General features: G+C 43.3%; 1 protein-coding gene across 1 annotated transcript in view; it reads left to right on the top strand.

Moving 5' to 3' along the window:
* LOC141326018 (uncharacterized) overlaps positions 1–13,210 on the top strand; it is a 301,935-nt gene that overhangs the window by 83,651 nt on the left and 205,074 nt on the right. Inside the window, exon 4 of the mRNA XM_073834727.1 lies at positions 8,602–8,623. Coding sequence (XP_073690828.1) covers positions 8,602–8,623 — 22 coding nt within the window. The remainder of the gene's footprint in view (positions 1–8,601; positions 8,624–13,210) is intronic.

The following is a 13,210-nucleotide window of genomic DNA, read 5'->3' as shown; positions in this document are numbered from 1 at the left end:
ACAGTGCGTGATGCGCGTGGTGGGAGCGGCAGCGCTAAATGAACCTTATTGAAAAATGTTAACTTACCATCTTATCAGTTAACGGTTAATAATCAGATAATGATTTGTGGTTGTCGGTTGGGAAAATTAACCGAAATGAGCATCTCTAATAGCTAGCAAATACAAGAAAGTTAATGTTAATGCAGCTTAAACATCCTGCCATAGTGGAAAATCACTCAAAATCGATCATCTAATCAATCGACAACAAAGTCAAATTAGTAACTTATAGGTTATATATAGACACAAGCAATAATACATACCCAGATCATCCGATCCGGCGATGTTGTTGTCACAATACCACTGTAGCGCGAGAGCGACTGAGGTAACTAACACTGCGCAGCAGGGAGCTTGATTGACAGGTGAGTGACAGGTGATCTGACCAATCATACTTCGCCATCTGCCATTTGAGAACGGTCGCAAATACGTGACATAGGTCAAATTTTCAGGTCGAAAAATCCAAAATCTGGAAAAAATCACATCCCTGATTAATTTATGAATTTGTGATGGGCCAATGCTTGCAGCATCTTCACACACATACGAAACTTAATAGAGAAGTGTGAAGTGTGACATGATAATAACACTAGTTTCAAATCTAGTGGAATATCCGGTGATATCCACTTCACTGCACTTTCGGACGATAATTTTTGGTAGCTGAAAATTAGGTGCATCCCTAGTTTTTATCAAGTCTGGTGAGCATACCTGTGGTAATGTAACAAAAATTGCAAAAAAAAAAAACATTTAGCCATGCTTGCAAATATGGTGGGTTTTACACACGTAAAAATGCACATCATTAACCTGCCAAATCATGACAAATAGTCACATATCAGTAAAAGGCTAATATTGAACCAAATTTCATGTTCTTTGCGGTTAGTTCATAACGATGACATAAAATACTGTTATTAAATGTACTGGTAAGGTAATAAAAAAAGTAATAAATAATGCTCACGGATGAGGTAATGTGTGAAAACAACATACCCTATGGTTCCATGCTCTGTCATTGTGTCATCAAGCTTCGCCTCTATTGTTTTGAAAATGCGACCTCTAGAAGAACTGATACAGGAAATACCATTAGACTGAGTTGCTGACAACTCCAGGCATTTAGCATGCCAAATATTGCACAGGCATCAGTGACACATCGACACATTTCTCAGATCTCATCTTTGATGAGAAACAATTTGCCAATTTTTTCTTTTCACAAAACTGTTGGTGAGTGAAAATCAGGGAAAGTCATGCAATTGAAGGCATTCATTTACTTTTTAATTGCCATTTTTGCATTTTTTTATGTACACACTGAAGCACATAATTCAAAATACAGGTAAAACACTTTATTTTAATACAGTACATTGTGCCTTACTTTTACAGATTTTACATTACAGTCTACATATTTCTTTGTTGGACAATGATTAGATGACCAGAAAGTCAGTATTGCACTTGCAGAGTCCATTTGGTAACTTGGTTGTTGCGACCCCTGATGTACATATTTAGGGCATTGTTTATAGGTGACAAAATATTCTGCATATTCTGACAAAAATGCAAATCAAGCGGTGGCTCGCAGACGTAAAAAGCAGTAGAAAAGGTACAGTATTAAATCAGTAGTAAAGGAGTTGTTAGTGGTAATTAGGAGTAAATATCTCTGCCTCTGATCTAGGTGTTGTAGTTGTTTTCACTAATGAGATGGGATCTGGTGCAACTTTACCACTTCTCAAGATGCATGGAAATAAACCATGTACAAGAATAAAATAAAAAAAAGATTCATGCAACACTTGTGATGAAGAGAACTTGAATACTCTGAAATGTTTTTTTTAATGACTGTTTATGTTTCTTCGAGTTATCTTTAAAAATTATTGATTGCAGATGAAAATTTCACAGCAAGATGGACAGAAGAGGGACGAGGAGGATCAAGATGGATAGCCCTGCTGAAAAAAAAACCAGCTAAAACCAGTCTGGCCAGGCTAGGAAAGTGGCCAAAACCCCTCTTAAATCGACGGCTGACCAGCTAAAACCAGCCAACCAGCCTAGGCTGGTTTTAGCTTTTTTTTTTTCACCAGGGAGAAGAGGGAAAAGGAGGACCAAGATAGACAGAAGAGGGATGAGGATGACCAAATTTGTATTGAGGTAATTCATAGTTATAGCATATCATGCATATCATCTTTTGTGTTCAGCATATCATCTTTTGTGTTCTGCAGATGAAAGATAGTGAAAATATGGTTTGGTTTGAAAGTATGTGAGTGATGGAATGATGGAAAAATGGTTTTGGGGGGAACTAGCCCTTTCAGAGCATGAGTAAAATCGTGGTGGGCATATAGACAGGTTTTTACAATGTTTTTGTTTCTAATGAAGCAAAAATTGAGACTTGCTGAAATCACATTTGTTCTCGTACTGTATCACGTATCTTGTTAGTGTCTGCGCTTTCTTGGCCATTTGTTGTGATAAACAGGAAAATGTTAAGCTGAATTAAATTAGTTGTTTGTTAGATGGGTATAAAAATGGCAGCTGTTGTGAGAAGACCGAAGGGTGTAAAGACCATTGACTCTACCTTGCGCCTCCACCGGGCAATGACACAGGCAAAGGATACAAGTATGGCTTTTTATTTATCCTCCTTCCTACTAGTTTGACTTCTGTTTTAGTTTTTATAACAAGTTCTTACTATGTGTTTTCACATACTACTACCACTCGTAAACCACACATCACACACTGTAGACAGCGCAATCCTAACAACCTGCGCACTTTGCCTGTCTGATAATACATTACTTTATTTTTCTTTTGGTCTCTGGAATTGTCAGTCTTCTGTCAACAAAGCTGATTTCATTACTTCCATTACTAGTCATTAAAGGCTAAACCTCATGACAGAGACCTGACAGAGACCTGGATCAAACCTGATGACACAGCTACTCCTGCAGCCCTCTCCAGTAATTTTTCCCCCTCTCCACCCCCCGTTTGACAGGATGAGGTGGAGGTACTGGTCTCCTCCTCTCTAATAATTAGAAATGTAATCCTTTATCATCTGTGAGTATCAACAGCTCCTTTGAATCACATTCAGTTACTATTAGCTACCCTCTAAAAATCAATTTCGCAGTTGTTTATCGTTCTCCAGGATAACTAGGTAACTTTGTGGAAGAATTAGATGTGTTGCTCTCTTTTCTGAGGATGGTACTCCTTTAGTTGTACTTTGAGACTTCAACATCCACCTTGATGAACCTCAGACTGCAGACTTCCACACTCTGCTTGCCTCTTTTGGTCTCAAGAGAGTGTTAACTACAGCTACTCACAAATCAGCAACCAACTGGACCTTATTTACACACGGCACTGCTCCACTGATCATGTGCTGGTTACTCCACTGTACATCTCAGATCACTTCCTCCTCACTCTTAACCTCAACATGATTCCTGACACATCACATACCCCACCACATGTCACTTTTCGACATAACCTACGTTCACTCTCACCCTCCCGGCTATCTGCTATGGTTTCAACTTTGCTTCCTCCCCTAAACAGTTATCCTCTCTTTATGCTCACAGTGCTAACAGTTTTTTGCTTGCTGGAAGAATAGTTTTGGATGTTTTTGTCATTGTTCCCATATTTCGTTAATGGTGTTTTGGCACATATTTGCCTGCACAATTTTGTTCTGAAATAGTAAATGTGTCACACCTTATACTGTCATGTATCTGGTCTGTCTTCTCATCATGAACTCTTGCACACACATTCTGGACTGCAATCCCCATAAGCCACTGCACCAATCACTGCACTCAGCTGCTCCTTGTTTCCCACTGAACTGATTGCTGCTCTCACCTGTTTCACATTTACCCACATGCATTTAAGCCACAGACACACACACTTCTTTGCGAAGTCTTATCGTTCCATATGGTCATAATTCTAAGCGTTTATCTCTGTGTTGGATTATCTGTGTATGACTCTGGACTGTGTACCCCGTTGACGATTCCTGCTTCCTGCCATTGCGACCATTCCCTGTCTATCGAACTGTTTCCTGGATTACCTACGTTGTTCCTGTTTTCTGGTGATTATTCTGGCCTGTTGACGATTCTAAATAAATGCTGCAAATGGATCCGAACGTCTCTGACCCTCCTTGTGACAGTATACAATTCTCTTATGATCCCCTTATTTACTTTAATAAATGTATAGTCTGAAAGTTTTGGTTCAAACCACCTAATGAAACAAATGCCACCTAATGGTTATCTCTAAATAACTTCAGTCATTCAACCAAAGACTGTTGGTTATTCCTAGGTTAAAGTATAAGCATAGTTGGCCCCAGACTCTAGAATGACTTACCCATCACTATCAGACTTGCTTCCTCTGCATCTGCTAGTCTAGCCTAAAAACTAATTTGTTTGATAAGGCTTACAATCTGTACTAATGCTTTTCTATCATACTTTTATTGCTATGTTATAATTTCTTGTTCGATTTTTTTAACAAATGTGTTTTTGGCTTTCCCTGAGTTGTAATTAATGGTGCTATATAAATAAAATTGGCATTGCCATCCTTCACTGCAGGTCCTTCAACATTACATCAAACATTAAATCGTCTGAGCGAAAGTTCTGGTTGGTTGCTGGTCGATGAAGTCTTTGGGAGATCCTTCGAAGTTGAGGATTGGGTTGCTGGAGCCGATCTTTCGGTTGCCTGGTTACGCAGGTTGATGCGTTCGGAGCTCTTCTGTATCAGAGTTGCGAGACTTTGAAGAGTTTGGCAGTCACGAAGTTTCAGTTTGTTCTGTAGAGTTTTGATGGCACCGTCGCGTGCTTGGTCGAGTGGTCGAGCGCAGATGGAAAAGCACTCAAACCACAAGAGGCGAAAGGCGTGAGGCGAGAGCTGGGAGCTCTGAGTTCGCTGAGTGCTTGCTGAGTTCGCCTAGTTCTGTTAGGAACATGAAGTTTTAAACGGGCTGCTAGGGCACGTCCCACGATGCTGGGATCCAATGGCATTGCTGAAGGGGCGGGTCACGCTACCCCTTTTCCGTCCTGTAATTCCTTCTGGTACGTAACTTATTAGGATATGGATTTCTTTGCAATTTTTGTTATCAACTTCAATAACTATTTCGATGCATAAAGTATACACAATATCATTTCCTCGTTCATTTTGCTGTGGATCATTCATCCAGATAATTCATTACATATCAAATAAGGCCATATTGCTTGCATGCTAATACATTTGATAACTTCCTTTCCCAAAGGCATATAATGCATAGATTAAACTCCAATCATCACATAAAACACAGCAGGCATATAAAAGAGAACATACTGTTGCTCTAATAGCAATACTAATAAGTTGATTGTCTCTTAAAGTTTGTCTTTGCAGTGTACGTATCTCTATTGAGAGACGGGGTGTTTTGGAATGTCAGAGGAGAGGGGGACAGGAAGTCCGAAAAACCATGTGAGTCACGCTGGACGCATCATGTGCCATGCCAGCTTTATTTCAGAAGACTGAAGGTTTGTTTCTTAGGTGCTCTGAGACAGAGAGCGTTTTCTTCTCTCTGGATGCGTAAGACGCAGATCTCGACAAAAGCGGTCCATACAATTAGCGTCTGGTGATCATCATGTGATGGTCATGTGTCAATTTTGTGACTGAGAAAGAGGGTCCTTTTGTTTCTTTGGAATATGGCCATTTCTGTTTTGTACGTTGTTCGCCCAAGATTCCTACACATCCCCCTTTTGGCTGGCGATGTTTCTGGTGTGAACATCGGCAGGCACTGGAACAAGAGGCAGAGAGAGAGAACAAGGCACACACAAGACACAAACAACATCTCCATCACTAGCTGAAGTCTGGTGCAGGGATTTAGTTATTTGGCCTGGTTCAGTTAGAGGCACTTGCAATAACGTAGAGCCGCATCAGTTAGAATTATTGTTAATTTGGCGGTCTTGATTGACCGGAGTATCGGGAGTTCAACGAGGTGGTGTAGACGTGTGCTCGATAAGGTGCTACGTCAGACAGTGCATGGGATCGTATTCAAGGCGGGCTATCCATTAAGGAGTCTCTTTCTCGTAGCGCATGGGCCATGGGAGTAACTAGGCGTTGCGTTTGAGCGTAACCTTTTTGGTATGACTGAACCGTTCGTTAAGATTTATGACGTTGCTAAATCGTAATTCAGCTTGGAGTTTGTTCACATGTCGTTTTAAGGTGGCTAGGTTTAGAATGTTAAACAGAGTGCCTACAGCCGCACCAGCCCCAGCAGAGCGCCCAATAATCGTTTGGGACGCCGGTGGTACCCGCTTAATTCAGCCTGGGTTACGATCATTTTCTGTAATTAGCGCAGCATGTGGTTCACATCTGCCTGCATGTGGGCAAGGGCTTCCCGTGTCTGACGGGTGTCGGCCCAAGACTTTTGGGGGCTGATAGGGTGTAGTTTGTTCTGGAAAACATCATAGGGTCGAATCGGCCATACACCTTTAGAGGTAGACTTTGCGGTTGGCTATTGGTAATCCTGATTACGCAGAGAAACAGGCCGGCGAATCATAACATCTACCTGGAGATAGAAAATGACAACGGGACAGTTAGCCACGAAGATCATGGTTTGGCGGGGTTGCTCAAATCGTTAACGAAATTTCTGGTAGTGATTTGCAACTAATTTGGTGTACTGAGTCAATCCCATCTTCAGGGGGCCTAGACTTAAAAGAAAAGTTAGGTCAGTTTCTGATTAGGGCTAGAAGGAAGAGACACATAGAGAAGGGGAGAAAAAGGAAAACACAAAGAGACACAATGACACTGACTGAGGTTAGACAGTAAGGGTAAGTGTCACATGTGTGGAGCAGCTCCTCTCTGCTGGGCGGAGGTTTGTCCTAGCAGTGCGGTGGAGGAGAATGTTTAGGTGATTCGTGTTGTGTTTGGGAGGTTAGCTGTGTGTTTACCTAGAAGGATAGAAATCATGTTAGTGTGAGGCATGGAAAAGAATTGTCGGTCTGTGTCAGTGGGTTTGGCCCTTTTGCTGTTAGTTGGAACCCCAATGTCTCTTTATCTGCTTTTGGTGAACCTATTGAGGAACTGCCTCACTGCGCTTTTGCCCGATTTTGGTTTGGTGGTCAACAGGCGAGAGCTTGTGGGATTCCTTTCAGTGGGGTAAGGAGATGGCTAGTATGGGGCTTTACGTCCAAATGTCTCTATATTTCTTGCATCATTTCTTTCAATTTTGAGTTGTGCTCGGTGGCTTGGGTTTCTTGGTTGAAGCTGGCAACACATCAGGCATCCTTGTATGTAATCTGCCACATCTTGTTGTATGCCAGGCTTCTGTGCCACCTGTTTGAATGGGTTGTAGGTGGTTTTGGCACCACAGTGCACTGCGCATGGTGCATCGTATGCATGCCTAAGCCTCATCCCCCTTTGGCTCTGAGGGACTACAAGCTTTGGCGCAGTTAGGGGCTCAGAGACATATGTGAGGGCACCATTTAGCAGATGCAGCATGTTCTTAATGGATTGGAGGGTGTGGAGGTCTGAAGAAGTGGATTAGTCGAGTGTAGATGTCGTAGGAGAGTAAAGTTCGAAGATGTGAGCAGAAATGGGTAGGTCTGCTGATGTGGGAGGAGGAGGGGTGTTGTCATGCCAATGTTATGTCGGTGGCGGGTAAGAGCTGTAGCCATAGGGATGGGTGGGAGGGCATGAAATGTATTGAATGGTTATGACGGGCAAGGGTCGCTGTTGAGCCGGACCACGCCCGCTTTCAGATTGCCCTGGTGATTGTCTGGGCAGTCATGGACTTAAGCTGTGGGCATCAGTTTCATTGGCCCACAGTCCGGGACGTCCTTTGCAAAAGAGTCCCTGTACTCATGTAGAATTTTTGGTATAGTCCTTGGTGATCTGCTTTCTTGAGTCTGGTGTCCTTTGGTAGGCTTTTGTTTCTGTGCTTCGTTGCTTTGAAGAGATTCAGGCTGCCGGCTAAGTTTCCCTGCCCAGGGGCTAGCACTGCCACAGATACTAAAGTGTCTTGGACATTTATGGCAGTTCTGAGTTGAGGGGGACCTGAGTCTGAGTCCCACGCTTGCAGTGAGCAGAGGGAAGGGCCTTGTTCTTTGCTGCTTGGCGTTGAACTTGAGCTTGGCCTTGACTTTGACACTGCATCGTCACTAAGCAAATTGAAGGCAACGTCTGTGGCTTGACACTGCGACTCATTGGAGACTACTGACTGGAAGGGCAATGGCTCACGGACTTGCGTCCACAACTTCAGGTGCTTAAAGTCTATCAAGGGTTTGAAGCGATTTAGCAGATCTTCTCCTATGAGGAGCGGATAGTTGTTTAGAGGTGAGATGTAGACTGGGTGGATGAGATTCATCGGTCCCACTGTTAGGTGAATTGGGGCCACATGTTTCAGCTGTAGGCCCATGTTTGAGTATGCTTGCAGGTTCAGTTCGCACCTTTGGAGTTTGAAAGTTCCATCAGTTATAGTTCTTTGAATTTTCTCAAGCGGTTCAGTTGACATTAGAGTGATGTCGGCTCCTGTGTCTAGAAGGGCTTCCACTTTGACATGACCTTCGATGGTGATGGGGAGGTAAAACTTTCTCGTTGTACCTTTCTCGGTGAGATCGCCTAGGAGTGGAGGGACTGGCGTTTGAGATGAGATAGGTAAGAGTTCAGGACTGATTCTGTGTTCTTCGGAGGTGTTAGTTGGAATCTTCTGTGATCTGACGTGTCATGTGTTGAGTCAGTTTCTGTCTCTTGCTCTGGATGTTTAAAGAAGCATTCTTGTCCATCTGAAGTTATGACAGTTACAGTGTTTTTGGGGTAAGGAGAAGAGGTGCTGTTCTGTGTGGTTTGTTGGACCAGGTGGTCGTTGCCTTCTTGTCTGGCCGCTAGTCAGGCCGCAGTGGGTTTCTCTTTCTTTTCCCACTTCCGATCCTTCTTTTTGCGTTTGAAGAACTCTTGCATCATCATTTTCATCAGTTCTTGTGAATCAAAACACGGCAATGTCTCTTCTTCATGTGTAGATTCAGCTTGAGCTTGATCAGTGTGGGATCTTTGTAAGTTCTTTCGTCGATTTGTTGGAATGGTTGCATTAGATTCCCACAATCCATTTCTTGAGCTTCCTGATGAGGTTGGCTGACTCCATGATCTCTCCCATCGATTCTCACGAGGTCTTGGATGGTACCAGGATTTTTCCCAGTAGCGTTCAGGTGAGTGTTGTCGTCCGCGTGGTCCATCCCAGCGGTCGTTTCTTTGTGTAGGTCGGGCGCCAGAGTGAAAGTCACGCTCTCTGTTGAACGAGGATGGTCTCCATTCTCTAGGAGGTGGCTTGAAGCTTTCTTGGTGTTGGGCGCCCTCTAGGGTCATTTCTTGACATTGTGTGTTAAAATCAAGAACTGCAGTAGACTTGGTGCCCTTTTCTGATGCCATCTTTTGCTTGCCGTAGGCTTTGTGCGCCAGGTCTCGCAGCTGTTGAGACGTCATTGTTTGTGGGCATGCAAGGACGCCAAGGTGGTGGCTTACCGCAGGATGGAGATTTCTCAGAAAGAGAGTCTTAAAGTTCATGTCCTGCTCCATGTCAGGTTCGTTGCGAGCTCCGAAGTATGCTTCTCTAAGCCGGCTATAGTATGCCTGGGAGGATTCATGACGACCCTGTTTTGTCTCCAGGGCGGCCACCAGTCCTTGCTCTGATTCTGGGACTGCAAATTCTTTGATGAGGGCTTGGCGGAGCGATTGGTAGTCATTCTTTGTGTGAGAAGGCTGTCGGTCCAGGAAGCTCTGGACCTCAAAGCTGGATGTCGTTCGCAGCAGATAAAGTCTGTCTTTGTCAGTAACGTGGGGTCTCATTTCTAAGTGAAAATCGACATCATTCAAGTAAGAGTGGACGTCTTGACCATCTGGCACACTCGGGGTGAATTTGCTGATGTTTCGGGCCAGCTTGTCAAGGTCTTTGAGGTTCATGCCATGTGATGGGTTATGGCTGGCCTTGGGGAGTTCTCGTAGCTTGGGTGTGAGGTAGGTTTCTTCAGAGGGAGCTGGTGAGGGTTTCAAAGTTGCTCCCTCCCCCTTTTGCTCACGTGACATTCCAGGAACAGGGGACCCGGGCCTTCTTAGCAGGGGTGAGGCCGGGGCCCGTCGCGTCCTGGTTGGCTCAGGGCGCAGTTCATAAGCATGTCTGAGTTCATTTTTGACACTGTCAAATTCCTCTTTCATGTCATCAAGTTGTTGAGTGAGGTAACTTATCTCAGTTCTTGCCTCGTTCAGATGTGTTTCGAGGGCTTTAATTCTGCTGTTCTTGTCTCTGAAGTCCAGCCTTGCCTTTTCCAGTAGCTGCTCGGCGTACTGTAGCTCGTCGCTGAGTTCGGCGCGGGCTGACTTTGCTTGCTCCATTTCTTGTGTGTTGTTAGCTAGAGTTTCTTGTAGTCTAGCGATCTCCTCAGTTGCTCTGGGATCCGTCTCGTTGGACCCTTCCCGTCGATCTTGAGCCTCCAGCTCTAGCTGCTCGATGCGTCGCTGTGCGCGTTTCAGCTCCTGCTGGAGATAGGCGGCTTGTCTGTCGCTCCGTTTGAGGGAGGCGACGAGGGTGTGACTCAGGGAGCCAGTGATCTTTGCTAGCTCTTTGTGTCCGTAGCTCTGACCTGGATCATGTTTCATGATGCCTGTTATGTTGTTGTCCAGTTGGTCTTGTGTCTGGTGTTTGACAGCTTCGGCGGCTTTGGGGTAAGAGGCTGTCCATCACGGCGCTTAGCCAGATTTCCAAGTCCTCCCAGTGACCAACGGGGTCTGTTGGGCGAGGCATGTTTTGATGCCGTGAGGAAGGACCAGACCACTGACTGACACAGACCTGTAGAAAGAAGAACAAACAAACAAAACAAACAAACAAAACCAAAACAGTGGTGTGAGTGTGGTGGTGTCAGGTGTAAGTGGGTTTTGGGTGTGTTGTGTCGAGGTGAGCGTGGTTCTCCCCGCAGGTGGTTCACTGGTGTGCACGCCTCCAGCTAGCGTCGCTATGGAGGAGGCGAGGGGGTACCCACGGGTGTTGTAGCTAGAATAGAGAGAGGAAAGAGGAACAAACACCCACAGCAAAGAACGGTGTAGTCGTCGGCTGCTTCCCCCTTTTTCTAAAGAGAAGAGAGAAAAGAGACAACAACAAAAGGAACACTTTGGGAAGAAGGTAGAAAGAGAGAGAGGGAAAGTGAAATACACCTTTCTGGCCGCAGAATGAGTACAGTCAAGTTTTTTTATGTTTGTTTCAACTTGATGTATGCTTCTAGATACGGTGCTCAGAAATGGGAATTTCAATACGCCAGGACTATAATTGTTATTATAATCTCCTCCGGGATGAGGGAATATACAATAACAATGACAGTATTGGCTTTGTGGCTGGTAGGATTGACACTGTACACCAAACAGAGCGTTTCTGGAAACGGGTTCACGACTGGCGCCTATCAGTCCTCGCTGGATTCGTTGGGACCTTGGCTGTGGGGTTCCACGATGAGAGGGGAAAGTGAGAGTTAGACACAAGTTTAATTGGCGTTTTCAAGTGGTATGAACATTGATTAAATGTCTTTTAAACAACCAAAATTCTCTGCTTTTATGATTCTCACAGGCACAATCGAGGAAATAGCAGCAGTAGTCAAATCAAGAGGAGGACAGCTAGGGAAAAGAGAGAGAGTGAGGAGAGAGACAGCCAATAGGATATGAGGTTTCGCTCCCAAGTCAGGGAATATGACAAGACTTGATAGGACAATTAAAGCCTTGGTTTGCAAATTAAAATTGATGTTTCAATTCAGTAATGATTGTGGCAGAACTCAAACTGTAACGCTTTGTTAAAGTTTTAGTCAGCAGTTGTAATCAAATGAATCAGCGCAAACCATTGAGGTATGGGAAAAGGAACAACTATTGATTGTAAAAAGGAGTCATTTTCAAATCAGTAATGATTGTTCCTGGTTATAATTTAGAAGATTTCATTAAAAAATTGGTCAAGGAAATTATCATTTCTCTATTCAACGTGTATCATTGCCGTCTGAAAAGGGGAGATGTGATTATGATTAAACTTAAAATTTAAATAAAAAATTTAAATCAAAAATTAAAATTAGAGATTAAAATTTTAAATAAAAAAAAAAATTAACATAAAATTTCAACTTGGCAATGAAAGTTGGTGACCAAATTTTTTTTAATGATGCCTCATTAAAATTGATTACAAATAATCAATGTTAAATCAATCACGGAAATTGCGGTGTGGCAAGGAGATGTGATTATTTATTAAGATTGATCAACGTAATCAAATTAATCAGCTTGAAAATAGTATTTGATTATAAAGCTTGTAACAGTTTAAACTGGCAAATGCAAACAGTCAAACAGGAGAGAGCCTTAAATCGAAAAAATTAGAATGTTTTAATTTGAGATTTATGATAGGGCTTTAATGGTTTGTTACAATCGCATGCAAAATGGAGATTTAACTTTAAAATTGTCAATATTCCTGTCACATGGGAGGAGGGAAGAAATACAAGGAATAGTGTACAGAGATATTAAGTAAAGAAGTTTGCAGAATGAGCGTTAAAGTTCAAAGCTTGTGATTGAGTCACCCAAACAACGTTACACACACTGAGTTCAAACACAATGGATCACCCTAACTGATTGCGTGCTAACTGCTATTTTTCAAGGCTAATGGTTTTACATAGGCTTCAATGCACACGCGTTAGCTTTAGCTAGGTTAGCTATACCACTTGTTGTTTACAATATGAGCAGGCGGACTGCGCCTGCACAACGAAACTCTGCCCCGGAAAAGGTATGTTAGGATTTCCGGGTCACAGCGTTTCTATGGCAACCACCAGCGTGTGGTTCAGCAGTCTTAAATACAATGCATGAAATGACAGGACATTTCTTAATTGCAAAGCAAATAAGCACTATTTAGATTCTTGTCTCAACTCGTTAGAGTGAGGCACATTTATCCACAGCTTTACTGCGATTAATACAACATATTTCACACGGTCTCGGCGGACCTTAATTCTTGTGCTAGTCCGTTTAAACAGCACCTGTGGACTCAGCCACACAATTTTAAGATCTCAAAATTTCTCCCATAAAGCAACGTGTGGGTGCTCGCGCTGAGCGCCACGTCTTAACTTCACTAACGTTAGTTTTAAGTGAATACTTGGTAAAAGAGCATTAGGTCGCGAGCCTAAAGATCTTAAACCGGGAGTCAGCTTAAGTTTTCACTCTGGAACACGCAGGGTAAAACACTAGCTGCAAGGCCTTTTTACAGAGAGGA

The sequence above is a fragment of the Garra rufa genome, chromosome 2 (genome assembly GCF_049309525.1).
Source record: "Garra rufa chromosome 2, GarRuf1.0, whole genome shotgun sequence".
In the NCBI taxonomy this organism is placed as follows: Eukaryota; Metazoa; Chordata; class Actinopteri; order Cypriniformes; family Cyprinidae; genus Garra; species Garra rufa.
Note: the sequence above shows the minus strand (reverse complement) of the source record. Positions and strands in the feature narration are given on the sequence as shown.